The sequence below is a fragment of the Pteropus vampyrus genome, unplaced genomic scaffold, assembly GCF_000151845.1.
Source record: "Pteropus vampyrus isolate Shadow unplaced genomic scaffold, Pvam_2.0 Scaffold74, whole genome shotgun sequence".
In the NCBI taxonomy this organism is placed as follows: Eukaryota; Metazoa; Chordata; class Mammalia; order Chiroptera; family Pteropodidae; genus Pteropus; species Pteropus vampyrus.
The window spans coordinates 6,257,085-6,278,885 of NW_011888855.1; the positions used below are offsets into that span (position 1 = coordinate 6,257,085).

Consider the following 21,801-nt stretch of genomic DNA (forward strand, 5'->3'; position numbering starts at 1 on the left):
AATCCTGTGCAGCATCCATCATGTGTGGACACAATCTCCAGGCCTAAAATGATCGATGCATCTAAGGAAGGCAACAAATGAAACATAAGAAGTTCAAAAGTGCTCTTCCTTAAAGGCTGGGACAGACATTGTCACTTGGGATCTGCTCTCACAATATGTGAAACAAAGATAAATTGGACACTTAAGTACCTTAAAGTTTTACTGGAGCTTGTAAAAACACTTCTGAGATCCCAAATAGGTCATTGATGCCAGAGAGAGAACTGTAGATTCTTTCCTAACTACCATGAAAATCAAAACCATCACTTTTAAACAATATGATTGCTGGCTTAGGGAGACCTCAGTCTGTGCTATAAGAAGAATCTTTTCTTCTTCTTCATCTTCTTTTTTTCCTAAATCACCAGGAAATGCAGACCTTATCTCTATGCTGGGCATCGTCACACAATGGGAGGAGTCCTATCGTGAAGCTAAGGCCGAGCGAGGAGTAACTATCCAAGGTGGGCGTGCTAGGTGTGTACCTCAAGCACACTTTTCCTTCTCGGTCTTTCTGTATCACAGGACTGTTCAGGCCCTTTTCCATAACATTCTGCATGGGCCCAGAGAGATTTAAGGTTAAGGCAGAACACCTCTTTTATAAAGAAAATGAATTCACACCGAAAATGGTGAGGCATGCTTTTCCAGGCCTCAGAGATTTGGGCCAGGTAACTGCTGCAGCCTCTGCTCGTCCCAGCCCTGCTGGTCTTATGAAATGTGGCTCTCTGGATTGTCCATTTCTTTCAGAACCACCCCCAATTTATTTCTGACCTCATGCCTACTTTCTATATTCAGAGCTCAGTGTATTTTTTTGTTGTTGTTGTTTTATTATAACCCTAGATTTGCAACTGGTGCTAATTCTCAAGGTTACAATGAAGACATTGCAGAACACCAGGGAGGGTAGTCATGGCCCCCAAGTTTGCACTGGGTGCTTGAGGAAGATTAGGCAGACCAGGAGGGTAATGGGACTTTGACTTCATTATGAAACTATCAGTATCATAATTTTGAAAAGTAAGATGCAGATCATTTCAGAGCCCCTTAATATCATGGGGCTTGGTTTGAGGACCCCTTGAAGAGAGCAAAATCTGTGGATGCTGAAGTCTCTTATATAAAACAGCCTACGGGCAAGACTTAAGGTGAACAATGCTCAAATAAGTGCTGGAGAGAGACTGAGGATCTGGGAAATGGCGAGAGGCTGCAGCTTCATGTAGATTAAGGGTAGTGCCTGGTGTGTTGCAAATTTGAGTTTTGCTTTTTTGGAACTTTTCTGGGATTCTTTTTTTTTTTTAACTAAATTACAGACTTTATTTAGATTTCACATGTACTTTTTTGGTGTATAAGGCTATTGAATTTTAAAAATCATATTATATATTGTTAACTACCATTCAGCCAGGATGCAGAACTATCCTATCACTGCAAAGACACTTTCTGGGATTTTTAAAAAATATATTTTTGATCCGTGGTTGGTTGAATCTGTGGATGTGGAGCTCATGGATACAGAGGACTGACCGTACTTTTTGTCTAAGCACTAAAGATAGAAGTTCATAAAGCTCTCCTGCATCCTGATTCTTTTGCCTTCTCATAGCCCCTCAGTGAGTGGGCCTTTCCTGGACAAATAGGATAGCTGAGTGTGAAAGTGGGCTGGCATGCCTCTAGTCACACATGTGTCTGGAAGAAGTATTTGAGGTTAAGAATTTGGGTCCCAAAGAAGAAATCTGTAGGGATCCTTCCACAGGGCACACTGCCTGCACACGGGAGAATTTGATGGCAGTGTCCCTGTTGTCTCACGGTTCAGTGGGTGGGGTTCTCATGGGTTCAGTTGTTATGATTTTGGCATAGCAGATTTTTGCCACCTGAACTATTTGGTGGTTTTAATAGGTGCTCAGCTAAAGAAGACTTCATCATATTATCTAATTTTTTCACTGGATGTTGAAAAAAAGGATTAAAAAAAAGACCTCATTTATTTCATAAACCACCGATAATACAGTTACTCTTCTAATTTTGCCCCTGAAACTTAGCAATGTGTATTGGTAGGGAATTCAAAGAATCTTTATGTTCAGAAGGTCTGGCTTAAAAAGATATATTTGGTATACATCTTTCTTCTTCATGATTTACCCATTTACATGAAATAGTTTTTAAAAGAGAAATTACCCATTCTATGTGAGAGTGTGCGGCTTCTAAAAATAAGTAAAGACCAGGAGCCACATGGAAACTGAGGATGTTTTAATGTTATAAGAAGGTTCAGGATGCACAATAAACAAATATCATGGCAGTTGTAGGAAAAAAGGGCACAGGGAAAAAATAAAAACAAAAAATATATGTTTTTCTCTTTCCAAACCTTCTGTAATGCTTTATTTTTCTCTTGTAATCAAATTTTTAAAATAAAAATTACAGGGAACTTATTTTTGCTGTAGTTAGCATTTAGGTAAAAGAAGTAAATGGAAAAGGTATATTTTGACATTAGAGATTTGTCCTAAATGCACACGAGGGGACTCTGGAGTTGGACATACTTGAATTCAAACCCCAGCCACACTTTTTATGAGGCGTGTGACTCTGGGCATGTGACTTATCCTCTCGGAGCCTCAGTTCTCTGCTCTGTAAAATAGGGATCATCAACCTTAGTCACGGGGTGGAGTGAGTGCCTGACCTGGACTTGTCATTTTACAAATGCCCATTGTGTTTTTCCCCTTTTTTCCTTTTGTCCACAGAAGTAAACATTGAGAATCAGTGGTATCTCAGGCTCCGAGATACACTAAGATCCATAGTCAGCAAGAATCAGTTATGTTCAGAAGGTGCTACTTGATCAGAAAAGAGTCTACTCAAGTGTTTCCATGTAAATGATAAAGTAATTTATGGTTAATGTCAAAACAATCAGAAAGTAATCAGAGATATCCTGTTCCTTGTGCCTACTAGATGCTGCTGTTGTTATTATTACCTAATACTCTTTTTTTTTTAATTGAACATTACTGTTTGTGTAAGGGCACTGTGCATGTGGTTGGTACATATCATTGCCTTGTACCCAGCTGGGGCTCTCAACCCAGGCAAGTCATGTAGCCTAGATTTTAGATTCCTAGACTGATACTCTTTTCATCTCATTACACTGCTTCTGATATAGTAGATGTGTTTTTAGAATGTTCTGTTCCTCTGCAAGTTAAGTAAAAATTTAAATAAGTTAACCATAGTTTATCCATTTCCCTATTGATGGACATTTAGATTCTTCTGATGTTCATTTTTATTGTAAGTTCTGTAACAAGCATCCTTGGGTCTTCTTGTGCACAGGTGTGAGAGTTCCTTTAGGGTATAGATCCAAAAATGGAATCACTGGCATAACCCTCTGGTATATGGACTAATGAAAATTGAAGGTTCAAGATTATGAGAAGCTCCGAGCTTGAGGACAGTCACATTGTCAGGGTTCGTTGTCATAAGAGACTCCCTACCCATGTGTGAGGCCAGAGTAACCCATGTGACCTGAGCTCTCATGACTTCAGAGCAACATGAGCTGATTTCAGAGTGTTTCTGGAAGTCTGGGAGGGTGTACGTGAAGTGCAAAGATCATGGAAACATGAATTAGCCAGTGGGGCCTCAGTCCAGGTTGTGAGTGCTTTAGGGCAAAAAGACCCACTTTTCACCAAAATTCACCATTGATAGCACTAACTTGGAATGTCACCGATAATACTACAGATTTGTAATGTATTACCTTAAATTTTTACAATTTTTTTTGCACAGCGTTAAGTTCAAACCCAAGTTCTGAATGTCTGTTACCTGAAAAAAAATACTTCAAAATGATATTTTCCCTTTAATTTTCCAAGTCAAAAGGCTCCAGTTTGTGACGGAAATGTAAATACTTGCTGTCTCCATTCTTGTGTAGATACCTGTGAGACTGCAAAGTGGTACCAGTCAAGTTGGCTTAGGTTGTGTGCATTCTGGGACTGGTACTCTTGAGTTAGAGACCTCAGTGGAGCTGGAGTAGGGATGACTGGCCTAGTATCTGCTAGGCCTGTCTCTTTTAATTGTGTTTTAGTAGTCTTCCTTCTTTCAGTGGAGGAATCCTGTTTTACACTGGTCTTTATGGACAAAGATAATGACATATATTTGCCTGGGTAAGCAAATTGATAAACTTGTAATCAAGTGTATCAGACCATTTCCTTGGCAAGACTGACCAGAAGAGCTTGTGAAGCAGAGCCATTTTCCAATGGAGCATGAAGAGCTTTGAAAATTCTCAGTAATAGCAGAAAGCAGTATTTGAAACCACCCTTAAACAAGTGTTTGTTTTCCTCTTTCCTAACCAAGTTTATAAAAATTTGGTCAGACAGGCGTTTTGTTTTGATTTAAAATATTTTCAGTGAATGGTTATCTGCCGAATACACATGTGTTTCTGCACTTTTCCTTTCACAATTGAAACTTTAAACCTTTCCCTTAAGTCCCCCTAAAAACCTCCCTCTGCCCGGTAAGGTTAGCGTGTATGAGGATGGTGAAGGGATTTGGACCCCAGAGAATCCTCGCCATTTGAAATCCGTCTATGCAGTTGTGTTCCAGAAATGGCCTTGGTTAGTGCCATATGAACTCTTTGTCTTTCTCTTCTACCAAGATTCCTTGCCCCCAAAAGATGTTGGTTAATTTGGGCATTTCAGCTTGGTTAATCAGATCATGAATGCCTGTGACCATGGCAAGAGGCATGATTGAAGCATTTAGAAAAATTTGGTTCATAGTAAGCCCCATAATTTGTTTTAAAGAATTACCTCTTCAGTGACATTTAAAAAAAAATCTCCAAAAGATTGTGGTTTATAACACCACACCTGGTCCATATTGTACTGGATGAATCCATATTTACTTCGCTGTAAATGATTTTGAGGCTGGAATTCTTGGATTGTTTTCTGTCTTGTAAGCCCTTGACATTGTACTGGTACCTGTGTGCGCACAAACCTCCTGACATGGGAAAGGCCAGCTCAGCCTCCCACTGAAATGCAGGTTGGCTGCATTCATTCTGCATGTTCCTAGAATGAGGAAATGATATGACAATAAACAGAAATGCCCTTGCCGAAGAGAGAAGGGAAGCTGGTGTTTATCTGGTCAGGTGGTTTAGATTAGCCATGATGCGGCTCTGTATTATGTTACTTTAAATCATTGTGTCCCAACAGGACATAAATTATGAAGATTGTTACAGTATGTTTCATCCTATGTAAGATCAACAAATTGGAATAATTTTTTTATAGGAAAATCACAGTGCTTTTGGCAAGGCTATTGAAGCCTTTAATTTGACTCAAGTATTTCTCAAGTATTATTGCCTAATATATAAAATATGATTTGCATAAAGTATGGAATTATAAACTTTTAAAAGCAAAAAGGAAGAATTTCTCTTTAGCATCTGTGTAGAATGGCCAAGTACTCCTGCTTCATCGATTCCTATGTTCTTTCTTTGTCCCAGTGTCTTAGAGCGGATGGTGTGCGTTCTTTTCCTCTGATGGGATTGTGAATGCGCTGTGCGGGTTTAGGTGCAGAGATGGAGCTTTGCTGTGTGCTGCTGGCCCATCAGCCCTCATCTGCACAGAGAGAAGGTAGTTAGTTGCTCTGTGGTAGAACTGAATGGGAACCTGCTCTAAGGAGGAGAAAATAAATGTTCCCATTTATATCCATTCAGGAAAACAAACCTTTTTTTTTTCTTTCAGGATTTTGTGAATTATTAAAAAACAAAACAAACAAACAAACCCAAATCCAAAAATCCCTACTTGATTAACAGCTCAAGTTAAGGTAATTTATATTGGAATATTGCAAAAAAGAAGTGAGTGAGCATTTATTCTTTTAATGTTTCCTCCGTTCATTACTGTTTTCTGAGTTATTGGCCTTATTTGTGAATTTTTGACACAGACTTATAATTTTTCATTTGTATTCAGGATGCAACTAAGTTTATTTGGCTACATAGAATAAAATTTCTAGATTAAAAAAGTGGCATAAAATTACTTTGTGTAGGATTCAGGCAAATTGGAACCTTTTCAGTGTTCCACAGTAGCACACGTTCTGTACGAAGCACTCCGTAAGTTTTTATGAGACCTCATACAGCGAAGTTAAGATGTAGTAGAGCCTCCAATATACAGAGACTAGGAGAGTTGAGAGAGGTTTAGGATTCACTAAAGGCCATAGAATGAGACAGCTGGGATTAGAACTTTTCAGGATTCAGTGATACAACCCACCAGATCTTGTGAGTCTTTTGATACCAAAAACAGGGTAAGTGCTAAGCTTGGTTTACTCTCTATGTGCCTTCAGCCCTGAGAATTTTCTTTATTCTTTAGTAATATTTAAAACACAAAAACAGAAAAGTACCTAGTTTCAATCTATAAGGGTCAGAATAGATCTCTCCTTAAGCCTCAACATAGCAGGTTGAGGATAAATGCTGAATATATTGTGGCTTGCTTCAGCTCAGTGTCTAAAGATTCTGACAGGTTCAGGGACCTTTCCAAGTTCACAACCTGGGTGTGTACTTTGGAACAAATAAATACAGACGTCTTATGAGATGGTCTCTTTCCTCACCGTGCTTCTTCTGGATTGGCACCGTTTTCTGAGAAGTGGGTCTGGCAGGCTGTTTTCCTCTAGTGACGCATTGCAGCCGACTATCACTGGAGGTCCTCTGCAATTATCAGGATGTCGGATTGGGCTCGAATATTTGGGTGATGTATTTTTCTTACAGAAAATGCCGTCAGTGTTGCCAAAACTACTTCAAAACTCTTAAAAGTAGAATTGATTCCACTTAAAAATAAGTAAAAGAAAGGTTAAGTAGGAATTTGTTGATGCTGTGCAGACCTTTTTATACCGTCAGGTATTTTGTGATGCGAAGTGGGATGAGACTGTTCTACAAAATGTATACTGCTTGTAGAAAATGTATTAACTGTTTAATTTACCATTAAACGAAATTAGGTATTGCTTTATTTCGTTAAAATATTTTTTCAGTGCCCCACTACATTCTTTCTGCCTGAGCCCTCATTCCCTTCCTCCTCTTTTGGCTGTTGTCACAGGATCTTGACTCGGTTTAATTTAATGTGTTCTGATTTGAGCAGAAGCCTTTCTGCCTTTCCTCTCTTTCTTTTTTTAAAATTAGGTGCACGTGGATTCCTTTTATTATAATAATAGTTTCATGTCAGATATAAACTAGAATGATATAGTGTAAGTAGAAGTTGCATCTCTTAAAAGGAGCCAGTTGGTTACAAAGAAAAGGGAGAGAGTAGAGTGCCATTTTATACATTATTCAATTTTTAAAAATGTATTTGGTCAGATACTCCATATATTTTAGTGGTTTGGATGCATGAAGTTGAAGCCTAGGGATATTTTTCTATATAAATTAGAATTTCTGTAAGTTTTATATTGGTATTGATGACAATACCAAGAAGCTTAAATTCTGATTCTTAAGGGGTTGCTAAAACAAAACAAACAGAACGCTTTGGTAGTCTCTGCAATACTTCTCACCTCGTAAGACTCCTGAAAGCCAGCAAATGTGGATTATTGGCAGATTAGGAACAAAAACCTCCAACTGGATTTTTCTGAGGCAATTGATTGGCAAGAATGAACAGCTCCAGTGAACAACGAGGCACCAGAAGTTATTTTGACATTAGGGAACTCTGGGTAAATGGCTTCTCTGGTGGATTTCTCTTGGGGTGATTTTGAAACGAGTGTTTCATTCTGCTTTATGGGGGAAGGATGGATTGAAAACTGGTGAAATGTGCTGATCGAGAGAGCAAAACTGAAGGATTGTTGAGAAATTCTAGAAGGAGCTAATCAAACTGAGCTGTTGCTCTGCCCAATGATAGCTGATGATGTTGTGGGGAAATATAATTTAAACTTATGTGCAGAGGATTTTGGAAGTGAGTAGTGTCTTTTCAGGGAAAGGATATTCTCAGAATGCCTTTTCGGAATACATCAGCTGTGTGAAATCTATCTAGTTAGAGAATTTTCACTAAAAATGGAACAGGCATAAAGAGCTCTTAGGTAAAACAGTGTGTAGAGGTGTTTATGTTGGTTAAACTGCTGCCGGGAGAAGAGTGGATTTATACCAGTAGACTTCTCTTGGAGGATAGTCTTCCAAGCCTGAGAAGGCAGGAGAAATTTACTGTTGTTAATGAGAAATCCTAATTCTGCAAAGAAAAACTGTTTTGCACCTTGATTTTTTGTTTAACAGTACATCTCGAAGGTGGTACCATGTAATTGGCTAAAAGAGCTGCCTTATTTTTTCCAAATGGCTATTTAGAATATTATGGTAACTTCCAAAAATGGTGACTTAAGAACTTTTAAAAAGGCTCTAAATGTTGCGGTTCTGTGAGTACAGCTTTTGAAGGTAAAGTTTAGAGGCGAGCATGTCCTCTCATCGGTGGTGTACTTATCACTAGCCGAAGAGGCACTAATTCAGCCTAGAGCACAGTTGAACAGGCTGCTCTTTCAGTAGTTTTGTGGACATTGTCTCAAGTGCCGGGGGAAGCCAGTTTTAATTTCAGAGTTGGATATTCTTGGCCCGAGTTATTGGAAATGTTGTGTTCTGCAGTGGATCTAGTAGAAGGCAGGTAGACTAGTGGCCCAGACACATTGGACTGCTTAAGGAATGGTCCTCATGTGAGGCCTTTCATGTGGCTTCTCAGGGAGACATGAGTCACCTGCTTGGCCAAGATGCTCACTGACAGATTGCCAGTTCTACCGGAAGTCTTCCTATGAGGATGCCCACTTAGAGAAACAGTTTAAATATGTTTCTGGTTTTCTTGGCCTTGTAAAAGTGAATTTCTTTGACCTTCCAGTTGTTCTTATACTAGGTTCAGAAAGGAATTCTTCTTTTCCAGGCCTTAGACACTATAATGTTAAACTGTTGATGCTGATAATAATCACTAGCATTAACAGAGTGCCTAATAGAATGCCCTGTATACTATAAAATATGTTATGTGAATTAGCCCCCTTTTACATATGAGGAAAGTGAAGCTCATTTCAAATGTTAAGTAATTTCTTTGAGGTCACATAGCTAGTGAACAGTAGATCTAGGACTTGAACCTAGGTCTCTGGCCTTAAAACAGTAGATCTAGGACTTGAACCTAGGTCTCTGGCCTTAAAATTTTTGCAGTTGACCACTGTGCTCAAAATATAAAGGACAGGAGAAAAAAAAAAAGCATGGGTCAAATACATCCTTGCTTGGATCTGTTCTTCACAGCTCTCATGTTGCCAGTCGAGAATATTCTTCCGTTGCCTGCAAATTAAGATCTGATGTTTTCTTTGCAGTGGCTAGAGCACTTAACAGTGTTTTCCACGGGAAAGTCATGGTGAGACATGTAATCATATTCTGGGGAAAAGAACGCCTTTCCGTGGTACACCAAGCAATGTTTATGTGATTGATCAGTCACCAACACCCAGGGAAGGTCCTGTTTTGTGACATGTGCGTGCTTGGCAATGATCTTGCTGTGCATTTTGCTTAATAATTTTCATTATTTTTAATTAAAGTTGAAGAAGTGCAGACTCTAGCTGAAATTAAGGTAGGTTGTGTTGCCGGAATCTGGTAATTACTTTAATTGATCACAAGATAGTTTCCTTGATCACCAATTAGACTAAATTGCCGATCATGTTTCAAGACGTGAAGAAATGCCCAAACTGATTTATGTAATAGTGTTTTCATTTCTAATCAGACATAAATATCATTTCCTTCCATAGCAATTGTGTTTTGTAAAAGAAGAGTTATAGGCCTACAAACATAAAGGTGATTCATAAACAATAGAGTTCTAATTCATTGAATTAGTAAAGGAAGTATTTAGAGGCTTAATGGAGATTGTACTGGGGAAATTACTTTGGAGTCGCTGGTGCTCATTTTCTTAGTGGGAGATATGTTCTTTTTTAGTGCATAATTAAAATAGTCTACAATCAAAATATAAAAGGCAGCTGATTTAAAGAACATGTATCAAAGAGGATTGCTCTGAGTAATGAAAGATTCATATTGTAAATATGTGCTAGAAGTTATGTCTTAGAACTTTAATAAATCATACATGTTATTTGGCTGAAGCTGCGTTTTAAATCAGGGTGCTGTTAAACATTTCGCAGATTGATACAGGATTTTCGTTTTGGTTTCGTGCATCCAATCGTTTTTCATATTTTCATGGAATAAAATGAAACAAAAGGAACTTTAAGAAAAATTAAAGTTCCCCAAGAGTACTTGTACTTGATTTGGCATTCATGGAAAAATCTTTTAATTGCTGATGGTTTGGAGATTTCCAAATGACAAACTTCATTGGCCCAATTTACTGTGATTGTAATGCTTACATTCTTTAAAATGGCAGAGTGACTTAAAAAGTCATACTTCATCATGCATTCATTGACTTATTCATAAAATGTTTGTAATTTGCAATAGAGGAAAGACTGAAACTATTATCAGCCATTATATGTTATTTGTTGGCCATATGTTTGTTTGAAATGGCCGTGGCTCAACAGAACATGGCTCATAGACAAACTATGCTGTAAATTGTCACTAAAAACCCACCGAAACAGGTATGTTAAGAAGTTAACATGAGCCAAAATATTTTAATATGAACCAGGCTACATATTGCAGGATCCCAGCTGCCTTCGCAGTGAGACCTTCATTTGCATGTTTTCTTCATTTTTCCTCAAACTAATTTTTAAGTCTAGATCAGGAAAATACATGTTACAAAATTCTAAAGGTACCAAAGAGTGTAAAAGTCTCTCCTGTTCCTGATTCTTAACCACACAAATCCCTCCTCCACCTCCCCATCATTCACTATTACTAATTCCACATGGCTTGTTCCAGAGATATTAATGCATATAGTTTCCTTTCTTTCCTTTTTAATACAGTTCATAAACTATTGTTACGCATTATTTTTCACTTAGCGATGTATCTTGGAGATACTTCCATGTCAGAGGATAAATAGTTTCCTCATTATTCTTAATGGCTGCATAGTATTCCAGGGTATATACTGTACTGTAATATATATTTAGTCAGGTCCCTGTTGATGGTCATTTGGCTCTCTCAAGTCCATGGCTATTACCAGCTGTGCTGCAGTGACCATTCTTATAATTTATGTTTGAGTGTGTCTCCAGATTTCTAGAAGTGGAATTGTTTGGCCAAAAAAACATGTCTTTTTTCCCTAAGGGCATGGACATTTTAAATTTTGATAGATATTGTCAGATTCTCTTCTATTATGATTATTATCAGTTTATATTAACATTGTACAAGAGTACTTTTTCTCCTATGTCTTCAACAGAATATTATCAAACTTTTTGATCTTTGCCAAACTGTTGGTTTAGCTTAGCTCCCCCCACAGCTTTATGAGATATAATTGACACATAACCTAGTTTTAATTTGTGCTTCTCTTATTATATATGAGATTGAGCAGTTTTTATGTTTAAGAACCATCTGATTTCTGTTATTTCTAATGTCCTTTGCCCTTTAAAGAAAAATTGAGCATTTGGTCTTTTTCTTAATTTGTAGGAGCTCTTATATGCTAAGGAAATATGTACTACAAATACAGTTTATTGTTTGTCTTTTAATTTGTTGTTGTTTTTTTATTGCCATACAGAAAAAAAATTTTTAATGTAGTGAAATTTATTTTTTAGTAGTGATTTAAAGTTTTCTGCATATGTAATTTATACATTTCTTGTTAAGTTTACTCCTAGATAATTTTTGGTGCCCTTTTAGATGGGATCTTTTTTTCCAATGTATTTCCTAATTCGTTGTTGTTTATATAAAAAAGCTTTTGACTTTTTTTGGCTTATTTGTTTTATTCTTGACTTTAATGGGAATTCTAGTGTTTCTCTATTAAGAATGATAGTACCTTTTAGACTGAGGATATATTCTATCATTTAAGGAGGGGTTCATATATTCTTCATTAAGAGTTATAATACATGATAAATATTGAATTTATCAACTATCTTTTCAGAATTAATAGCAGTCATGATTTTTTTTTTATTTATTAGTATGGTAAATTATATATATTAATATATTCACTAATATCGAACCATCCTTGCATTCTTAGAATAAATCCTATTTGCTCATGGGTGTTTTGTTCTTTCAGTGTATTGCTAGGTTTTGTTTGTTAAGATTTCAATTAATATGAGATCAATCTATAATTTCATTGTATGTTCTCTGTGGGAATTTGGAGACAATGTTATGATAGTTTATGAAAATAACTTGGAAATCTTTTTCTTTTTCTATGCTCTGGAACAGTTTAATTAGTATTAGAGTTTACTGTCCTTAAAGGTTTGGTAGAATTCCTCTGAAATGATTGAGACCTGTTACTTTTTAGTGTCACTCTTAGATACATTTCTTTTTTGTAGTTATTTAATTGTTTAGATTTTTTTCTCTTCTGAGGTCAGTTTTGATAATTTTTATTTCTCAGAGCTATTTTACCTATGTTCTAAATTTTATTTGCATAAACTTTGTATTTGTTTAAAATTTATTTTTGTATGTTTTAAAAGTTCTCTTTGTAGTTACTTCTCCATTCTCATTCCCTCTTTTGTTTATCTGTATTTTCTCTCCCTATTTTTTTTCTTTAAATGAAGTAACCAGTTTTCTACTGTTTACATGTTTTTCAAATACAGCTTTTGGATTTATTAGTTCTACCATTTTTCTCTTTCCTAATTCATTTACATCTGCTTTTCTCTTTATTTATATTTATTCATGCTCTTCTACTTAAGTTTATTTTGTTGTTACTTATTTACCTTCTTGATTGGATGTTTAATTTATTTTTATTCTATCCAATTCATTAATTTAAGGTAATTTTTAAAAGTGTTCACTCAGATTATTGCTTTAGATGTATCCTATATATAGTGCTTATCACATAATTAATTTCTGTTTATTTCAGCTTCAATATTTTTTTGACTCGAGTTTTCAAAGAAAGATTTAAAAAAATTTTCATGTAGTACTTTTTGCTACTTTTATGTGTAGTTGTTTTTAATTTTTTAAAGCTTTTAATATTTTAAAGTTGTTTCTAGTTTTATCAGAGAGTGTTGTCAGTACTACTTCTACTTTTTGGAATTTATTGACATTTTCTTTGTGGGTTAATCTGTGTTCACTTTCTGTGATTGTTCAATATTTTAAAAGCTATATTCTCAGTTTTTGGAGTTTAAAATATGTCAACTAGATCTACCTTTTAAATTATGTTTTTAAGTAGTTGATATCCTTACTTTTGTTCACTTAATCTGCCATGGATTAAAAGATGTGAATTAAAGTATCTAACTATAAATGTTTCTATTTGTCCTATGTTTCCTGTCATTTCTGCCTCTTGGATTTTGATGCTATGTTATTTGTAGTATAGATATTCACAAGTATTCACTTCTCATTGTGAATATACTTTATAATGGCGAATTACCCTTATGATTTCTTAAAAAATGTTTTTTACATTTGCCTGTGTCCTTTTATTTCCAGCGGTTGCATTTTGCTTTCTGATGCATTATAAAGTTTTTTCTTCTTTTAATTGGTTGGATTTAGGCTCTTTAGTTTGATTGGAAAGATGTTTGGTCTTATACAACATGATAGAACCAATATACTTTTATTCTCCCTTAATTTAAATCATGATATGGACTGTGTTTTCTTTGCTTCATTTTAATTGTGCTTTTATTTACTTAATTGTGAATGTTTCTATTTATTTTGATTCTCGTGGATACTATTATACCTATAATTTTACATGGCAAACTTAATCTTCTTTCTTTAAATCATTTAGATAACATTTCTTTATATAGTGATCTCTCCACTAAACAGTATGAAAATTATACTTCTACTTTCTTCTGTCCCTTTACCACACAATTAGTTAATGTTATTTTTTTAGTTCTAGTGTTTGTCTAGTGTTTTGTTTGTTTGTTTGTTTGTTTGTTTGTTTTACCTTTAGGTATACTTAATATCTCTAACACTTGGTCTTTCAGCTTTCAAGATTTTAAAACTTTCATTTACTTTCTGCATTTCTTTTTTTTTTTTCCTTCAACTCTTTTAATAGTTTATAGCATTTGCATTTTATTCGGTGACTATAATCCTCACAATTGGTTTAAAAATGTTCCTAGAGCTGAGTGAATTTATTGTTCACTGCCAATACCTTTGGTATAGTTTCTCCATTCCTCTCTTAGTGCTTATATTTCATCCTTTAATAAAAGTGTCCTCAAGAAGAATGAATGGAAATTATCTCCTGGCTTATTGTATTAAAAAATATATCTCTTGAATTAATTTTGAACAACAGTTTAGCTAAGTATAAAATTATTTGCACTTTCACTTCCTAAATTCTTGATAAGCATTGCCCCTCTGGCTTCTATGTTGAATGTTGCTGTGTGGAAGTTTGAAGTCAGATTCTTTTCATCCTTACAGGTGAATTGATCTTTTTGACTATATACCCAAAGTTTGTTTTTCTTCAAAGTCCACTAACCTTTCTAGGATGTATAAACATCGTTGAATTCTTAACATGTATAGATTTAAATCTTTTATTTCTGGACATTTTTCTTGAATTACATCTCTAATGTTTTCTAGTTTTATTTGTTCTCTTATTGACAATAATTGTCTATATATTAGACCTGCTTTGTTTTCTGACCATGTTCAAATCATTCATTTGATACACTTGGTTCTTGGGAAATGGTAAAGGATTCTAAGTATCACTTTGAACATTTTGGGATAACGTGGTTCAAAGAAATTGTGGTCACTGGGCTTTAGAACTTAGTCAGTGAGTAACTGTTCCCACCTAATTTCTTGTCATTAAGCTGTTTCCCCAGTCAATGTGCATCATGGCGTTACCCCACAGTATGTTATCTGTTTGTCAGGTATATGTGTGTCTGTCTCTAGTCATGGCATGTGGGAAAAGGAAAGGGCCATTCTTCTGGGAGGCAGCAACTGGAATCTTAGATTCTCAAGGCTGTAGGAGGGCTTTTCACCTATCATTACATTTTGTAAGGCTTATCATAGGTTGGCCAGCAGCACTAGTGGTAGCAGTGTGTGCCATTATTGATCTCATACGCTATGCCTAGTGCTGTGCTAAGTGCTTTTATATCCTCTGTCTCATTTTTTATGACAGTGATTACATGAGCTTTTTATTATCCCCACTTTACTGCTAAGAAACAGGCTCAAAGTTAAATCATGTGACAATTAAGTAGTAGAGTTGGGATTCGAATCCAGGACTCCCTGGCTCATAAGGCCGTGCCCTTAATGACTGTGTAATTATCTCTCTGGGTGGTGATTAGTCTTGGAAGTCTTCTAAAGCTAAATAGGAATAAGGCATTATAAACAATAAAAATCTTCATTATACATCATTTAATACAGGTTAACTCTGTGTTTCAGTAATTAAAAGACTTTCATATTTAACTTGTCCCTTCTCACATAATCTAGAGAATCAGATTACAGTGGTTCCCCCCTTATCTTTGGGTGAGTGATATATTTTAAGACCCCCAGTGGATGCCTGAAACTGGATAGTACCAGGCCCCATATGTACTACGTTTTTCTTATACATGTGTACCTCTGATAAAGTTGAATTTATAAATTAGGCACAATAAGAGATTAACAACAATAACTAATAGTAAAATGGAACAATTATAACAATATTCTATAATAGAAGTTATATGAATGTGTTCTCTCTCTGATAACCAGTTTGATAACCAAGATGGCTGCTAAGTGCCTGATGGATGGGTAGTGTACACAGCGTGAATACACTGGACGAGGGATGATTTGTGTCATTGTGGGATGGAGTGGGATGGTGCGAGGTTTCATCATTGTACTCAGAACTGCACATTTTAAAAATTATAAATTATCTATTTCTGGAATTTTTCATTTAATATTTTTAGGCTGTGGTTGACTGCAGGTAACTGAAACCATGGAAAGTGAAACTGTTGATAAGAGGGAACTACTGTATGAAATGAGAAGGGGTAGCAAAGTGAATATACTTTCCCACTGATAATTTCATACATGGTTAAACGGATTTTGCTTGAATTTCCTTCCTTTTCCTCACAAGGAAACCTTTAGACCTAAAATATCAAAATGGAAATCTTTATGCTGAATAAAGTCAGTTCTGAGATAGAAACCACTGTGAATGACATAGAATTGTTTAAAATGGCATCTTCCCTATTTCTGTTAACTTAGAAATGCGCTCTTTTGTCATTTGGTGATCCAAAAAGCATAGTGCAACTAACATCAGATTGGTTTTTCTGGATAGGGGTAATAAAGTTAAATATTTATTTCTGTGGCTCTAGTGGGTACAGTCTTGTGAATTCCACTGTAACTTTGTCATTAATGTGCCTTACCTTAGAGTCTTACCAAATATTTTTGCCCTCTGGGTATAATAGAGACAGACTCTCCAATTGTTGCAATTACCCTCATAAAAATTTGAAAGCAAGCAAAAAAAAAAAAAAAAGATTTTTTTTTTTCCTCTCAAAATGTTTTTTTCCTCTCAAGTGTGACTTCTGCTTAACAAACTTAGGTTTCCACTTTTCCTGTGGTATGAAGACAGCCCTACAGGTCCACACTTACACCTGTGGCAGGGTCTGCAGCCCTCTGCCTACAGGTGGGGCACTCTCTCCTCAAAGTGGCAATGCTGGGCAGTAGTAAGAAGACCCTGAGAAGGCAAGCCAGTCTTTTCTGTTTCACTCTAGAGGTCAATGAAAACATTCTTTCGTACCCTCCTGTCCTGCCTGAGAGATAGGATGGGGAAGTTGTTCATTTCTGCCAGTGCTTTGGCTTAAGACACACTCAGAAGACAGTCTCCCATAGTCTTGTGGTTGATGCCTTAGTTAGCAACTCAGTCACTAAAAACAAAAGGAACAGTGCTATAAGAAAAGTGGCTCCTAAGATTTGTGGCCAGGTAGTGAGATCCAGGGCACTGGGTTGAAGGGAAATTATTCCTGTGCTATTTTGGAGAGTCTAGTCCTGAGGACAGTTAAACAATCCAGACAGGTCACTGGGTGAGACCAATTTCCTGCTTTGTTTATTTGAGCCTGATTGTTTTCCACTATCTAGCAGCAGCAGGTCACGGTCCTGCTCTGCGGGGAGCAGTCCCTTCCATATTTGATTTCTCCAGGCTTCCCTAAGGTTGCTAGCCTTGTCTTTATCTGGTTGGATTGCTCCAATGTCTCTCAGGCCAGGACAGAGGGCAGTGTCAGTAACCACGTTCAACTTCATCTTGTGTAGGCATTTGGCTTTATGTCCCGAGTTGCCCTCCAAGCAGAGAAAATGAATCATCACCCGGAATGGTTCAACGTGTACAACAAGGTAACAATGTTGTCTTATTTTTGGGATCACTTTAATTATGGAGTTTAAGAAACTTCTTTCTTTCTTTATTCCTTGTTATCCTGTGCAGCTAAGTGTCTTTGTGCTTAGGAAAGCATCTTTTATATTTTCTCTCAGAATCCTGTGTATTAATGCATATTAGTAACAAAATTTCAGATTTGCTCAAGAGGACAGTGAACAAGCCCTTTATTTTCATGCTTCTACTGAAACTAATATGAAGATTGGACCATGTTAGGCTCCTGAATTAAACTTGAATGTCATCCATGCAGATAAATTTTTAAACCTTCTTGAGGTAAATTATTGTAAAAAATGATAGCAAATAAGATATGGCCTTGTTTATCTCATTGAGATAAATTTGCTCAAGAACTATGCTTTAAATAATAACTATTTATTAAATGCTGTATCAGTGGGAACTAACCTTCTTTAGAACAGGTTAAAAATACTATATCAAGTAACTTTAAGGGGGTACAGTAAGAAGAATCATGTCCCCCACCCCCTCAAAAAAAATCCTTGCCTTTATGGTCAAGCCACTTGGAACATCTTATCTAGGTTTCTATGGGGTTCTTTTTTCTCTTTGAAAGTCCACTTCCATAGTGTAGTGGTTAGCACATCTGCTTTATACACAGAAGGTCCTGGGTTCACACCCCAGTGGAGCCGCAGTCCATGGTCTGCGATCATACCACCGTGAACAAGTCTGATGTCAGATCTCGGAAGCTAAGCAGGGTCGGGCCTGGTTAGTACTTGGATGGGAGACCACCTAGGAAGACCAGGTGCTGTAGGTATAAATAATAATAATAAAATAATAAAAAAAAAGAAAGCCCACTTAGAGTAAAGAGAAGATTTTAGGATAGTCTTGTGATTTATTGGAATAATTCAAGCATGCAGGTACCAGGATAAACTTTTCTTTCATAGTTGCCTCTCTTTGCCCATAACTTTGCTTTTTAATTGATTTATCAAGAAGCAAGAATCTGTTCCTCCACCCCAACTCCACCCCACTTCACTAATTTGGATATGGACTTTTTAAATGTTGTTAAGATACTGTATTTGATAGCTTGGTTTTTCTCAGTGGCCTGAAAATAGTTGGTGTAATTAAAGTAATGGGAGTTCAAATGAAACTTCAGTCTCTTTTTTTTTTTTCAAGAGACAAGATTTGAGATTCTGGCAACTGAATTGTCCTTCTTATGAGAGAACCGTTTTATCCCCGGGCAGCTGCTGGCCCAGCCCGAAGCAGACTGTGCCCCTAGAGTTTGCTGAGTTTTGGAAATGCTGTGCTTTTTCATAAATTCATAAAATAGTATTTTCTGAATCATTTAATCTCCCCAGTTCTCAAATATGAATGTTGAATAATTGATTGCTGAACCACTAAAGGAGAATACCATGAATCTCAGGTCAGGATTTTAAAACTGTTTCTCTCTTCCTTAGGTCCAGATAACTCTTACCTCTCATGACTGTGGTGGACTGACCAAAAGAGATGTGAAACTGGCCAAGTTTATAGAAAAAGCAGCTGCTTCTCTGTGATTTCTTCCAAAATGCATGTAAAATCTTATATACATCTTAGGTGCAATGTATTTTGAAGGGGATTTACATGAACAAATTAAATTAAACAAATTAAATTGTAAATTTAGTTCACCTTTATACCACATTTTGTAAAATCAGTGCTCAAATACAAAATGACTTTAATTTTCATTATATCTAATTACATATACAAGGCAAACCAACTCTGGTAATTATGTTAATAATACAGTATTCAAAAAGAGAAATAGTATTCTTAAAGACCAGAAATTGGGATAGAGGAGTAGTCCCACATTTTATAATTCAGAAATTCAAGTGATTATGGTGACTTTACAAATGCATTGTGTTGGAGAATAGTTACAAGGTAAAATAAGAATGATGAACCCTGTAGGTAAAGGGTTTTAACTGTCTATTACAATTCTTATGAAATAAAATCAATTTGCATTTTAGCTGCTGTTATTACTTTTAGATAGTTAATTAGATTACAAAGTTACAAAAATCGGGTGTTTTATTGTTACTTTTCAGGCAGAGAGTTGAAGGAGAAGACAAGTATTTTTTTCATGTCTTCCTGCAAAGTGGGGCAATATCAAGATTTACAGTCACAATGACCAACTTGCCACATCATTATTTGACTTACTGAGTTAAGGAGGAACCAAGGGTCATTTTTCTCATCATTTGCATATTGTGACCCCTGAACTGAAGGTCTGTAGCTATTAAGATAGAAGCTACTTGGGTATTATCTAGTAATGATTCTGTTTACTCGTGTGTCACTGACAAGAGTAGAATGGAATATAAGGTAATCTATTACTTAAAAATTGCAGTAATAGCATCCTTTCAAGGAACTCAGGAATGTACTTATTAATGAGCTTCGAATGTAGATTAAAAGAATATCTGTCCATCCAGGGAACACGTGTTAATCCCTTGAAGCATTACCGTGGTACAATTTAATAGGGATCATCTTTGTAACCCAACTCACTACCGTGGCTAGAAAAATCCCTCTGTTACAACAAGCAAACCTTCCCCTCCCCAACTCACCCCAACCTCCAATCAATCTGAGAAACCCTATGAGAACATGACAAGGGGTCTGAGCTCTCTGAAGCTAGTTCCTGGCTGGTTCTGTTGGCCTGGCAGGGGCAGATATGGTCAGCTTACCTTGTGGGTAAGAAGTGTGCAGGGAAGGAAGAGATAGAAGAGCCTCTGTGGCTGCTGGGAGACCCAGAGCCTGGGACTAAGACTTGTGCTTCTTAGAAGTTTTTTTAAAGGAAAAGGCAAAGCTATGTGTTCTTATAAACTCTTTTCTTACATTATACATTTAGGGGGACTTATATACATTTTATTACTAAAGATTTTTCGTTCAGTGCTTCAGTTTTTTTGCATGAGTTTTTAAACTTGAAAAAATTTTAATATATTTTAAAATAAAGTGAATAAGTACATTGAACCCTATGTACTGATCATCTAGATTTAGCAATTACCAAGATTTTGCCCTAGTTACTTCATATAATCCCATTTCCTTTTTTTTTTTTTTACTAAAGTATTTAAGTGCAAATCTCTGATAGCATTTCATTTTACCCCTACATCCTTCAGTAAACATCTTTAGAAAATATGGTCATTTTCTTGTACAAACCAGAATACCATTATCACACCTAACAAAATAAACCATAATTTCTTGGTATCTCCTAATACCTGGGCAAAATCAAATTGCCCTGAAGGTCGAGAATGTGTTTGGACAGTTACTTTGTTCTGATCAGGATCCACACGAAGTCTATCCATCACATCTAGTTCTTGTGTCTTCTTAACCTTTCAATCTAGAGCAAGCTAGCTGTCCTCCCTCCCCCTTTCCTCCATGTCATTGACTTATCGTAAAAACTGGGTTAGGAGTCCTGTAGGCCAGGGATCCCCAAATCCCAGTATGGTCCATGGCCTGTTAGGAACCAAGCTGCACAGCAGGAGGTGAGCAGCTGATGAGCAAGCGAAGCTTCATCTGTATTTGCAGCCGCTCCCAAGCGCTAGCATCACTGCCTCAGCTCCACCTCAGATCATCAGGCATTAGATTCTCATAGGAGCACCCTTTCCTAGTACCAAAAAGGTTGGGGACCACTGCTATAGAATATTCCACCTTCTGGATTTGCTTGTTTGCTCCCTTGTGCTATCATACATTTAACATATGACCCTGAACAGAAACCTTTCTCTCTGTTTTGAATGTAAATCTGAGGGGCTAAACTCATTGGCTATTAACATATACCACATATAGCACATATGGTAGAGCAAACAAGATATGGCTTGTAATTGCAGTGGTGAGACCTGAGAATGCAGCTACTGATTAGCATCTACATGAACATTTGACATAAGGTCTATGTTGCATCTGCTGGAACTCACAAACTTAACTATAGAGAATCAAAGGTCCCATATCAGAAGGCCATAGAAATACTCATTGTGATAAATTCTAACAGAATAAGTCCCCAGACTTGCTTCAAGTAACTGACATTTTAGCTTAAAAGAGACATTGGTAAGGTTGGAGGCTCCCAAGTTCCCTTCTGTTCCAGATCTCTGTGTGATGGCAGTGGTGTCTCTTATGTGGTAAGCTTTGGTTTTCCTCCATTTTCTTTCTAAATGATCACTGGAGTAGAGCAGCATTAAGTAGACATGACCTATGACTCTATGACAAACCAAGGGCAGCCCATTTGACAGCGTCTTTTTCTCAAATGAAGATAATGAAAGTTCTGAAAATAATGGTTACTTTTTGACATTGATAAGATATAGGAAGTCTCTGGATACGTAGAATAAGCATGGTTTTTATTTTATGGTTTTGCTCTAGATAAAAAGCAGCAGCATGTGTATTGTACTGGGACACAAACCTGACCTCCCTTAGTGTATTGAAGTATTGGACAACTAGTGTTGGTATGAAGCAGTCTGTAAACTTTCTAATCCAGCATTCCAAAATATACTAGTTGAACTTTATAACTTTCAATTTTGTAAAATTTCCTGCAAAATAGCAAGAGCTATATAGTAGGGTTTGGCTATAATATGTGAGCTTTGTGTTTCAG

General features: G+C 36.4%; 1 protein-coding gene and 1 pseudogene across 9 annotated transcripts in view; both read left to right on the top strand.

Annotated features, from left to right (window-relative positions):
- The window catches only part of PCBD2 (pterin-4 alpha-carbinolamine dehydratase 2), a 46,443-nt gene that overhangs the window by 21,398 nt on the left and 3,244 nt on the right, over positions 1-21,801 (top strand). For 2 of the 9 annotated variants that reach the window (XM_023531932.1, XM_011362340.2), the window contains 3 exons: positions 402-507; positions 17,147-17,227; positions 18,668-19,206. In XM_023531932.1, the coding sequence (XP_023387700.1) occupies positions 17,159-17,227; positions 18,668-18,763 (165 nt within the window). In that variant the 5' untranslated portion in view covers positions 402-507; positions 17,147-17,158 and the 3' untranslated portion in view covers positions 18,764-19,206. Of the gene's footprint in view, positions 1-401; positions 508-11,583; positions 11,590-16,981; positions 16,985-17,146; positions 17,228-18,667; positions 19,207-19,282; positions 21,796-21,801 lie in introns of those variants that run through there. The other 7 variants (XM_011362339.2, XM_011362338.2, XM_011362333.1 and 4 more) reach the window with 5 other exon arrangements.
- Positions 17,912-18,027, top strand: LOC111741168 (annotated as a pseudogene).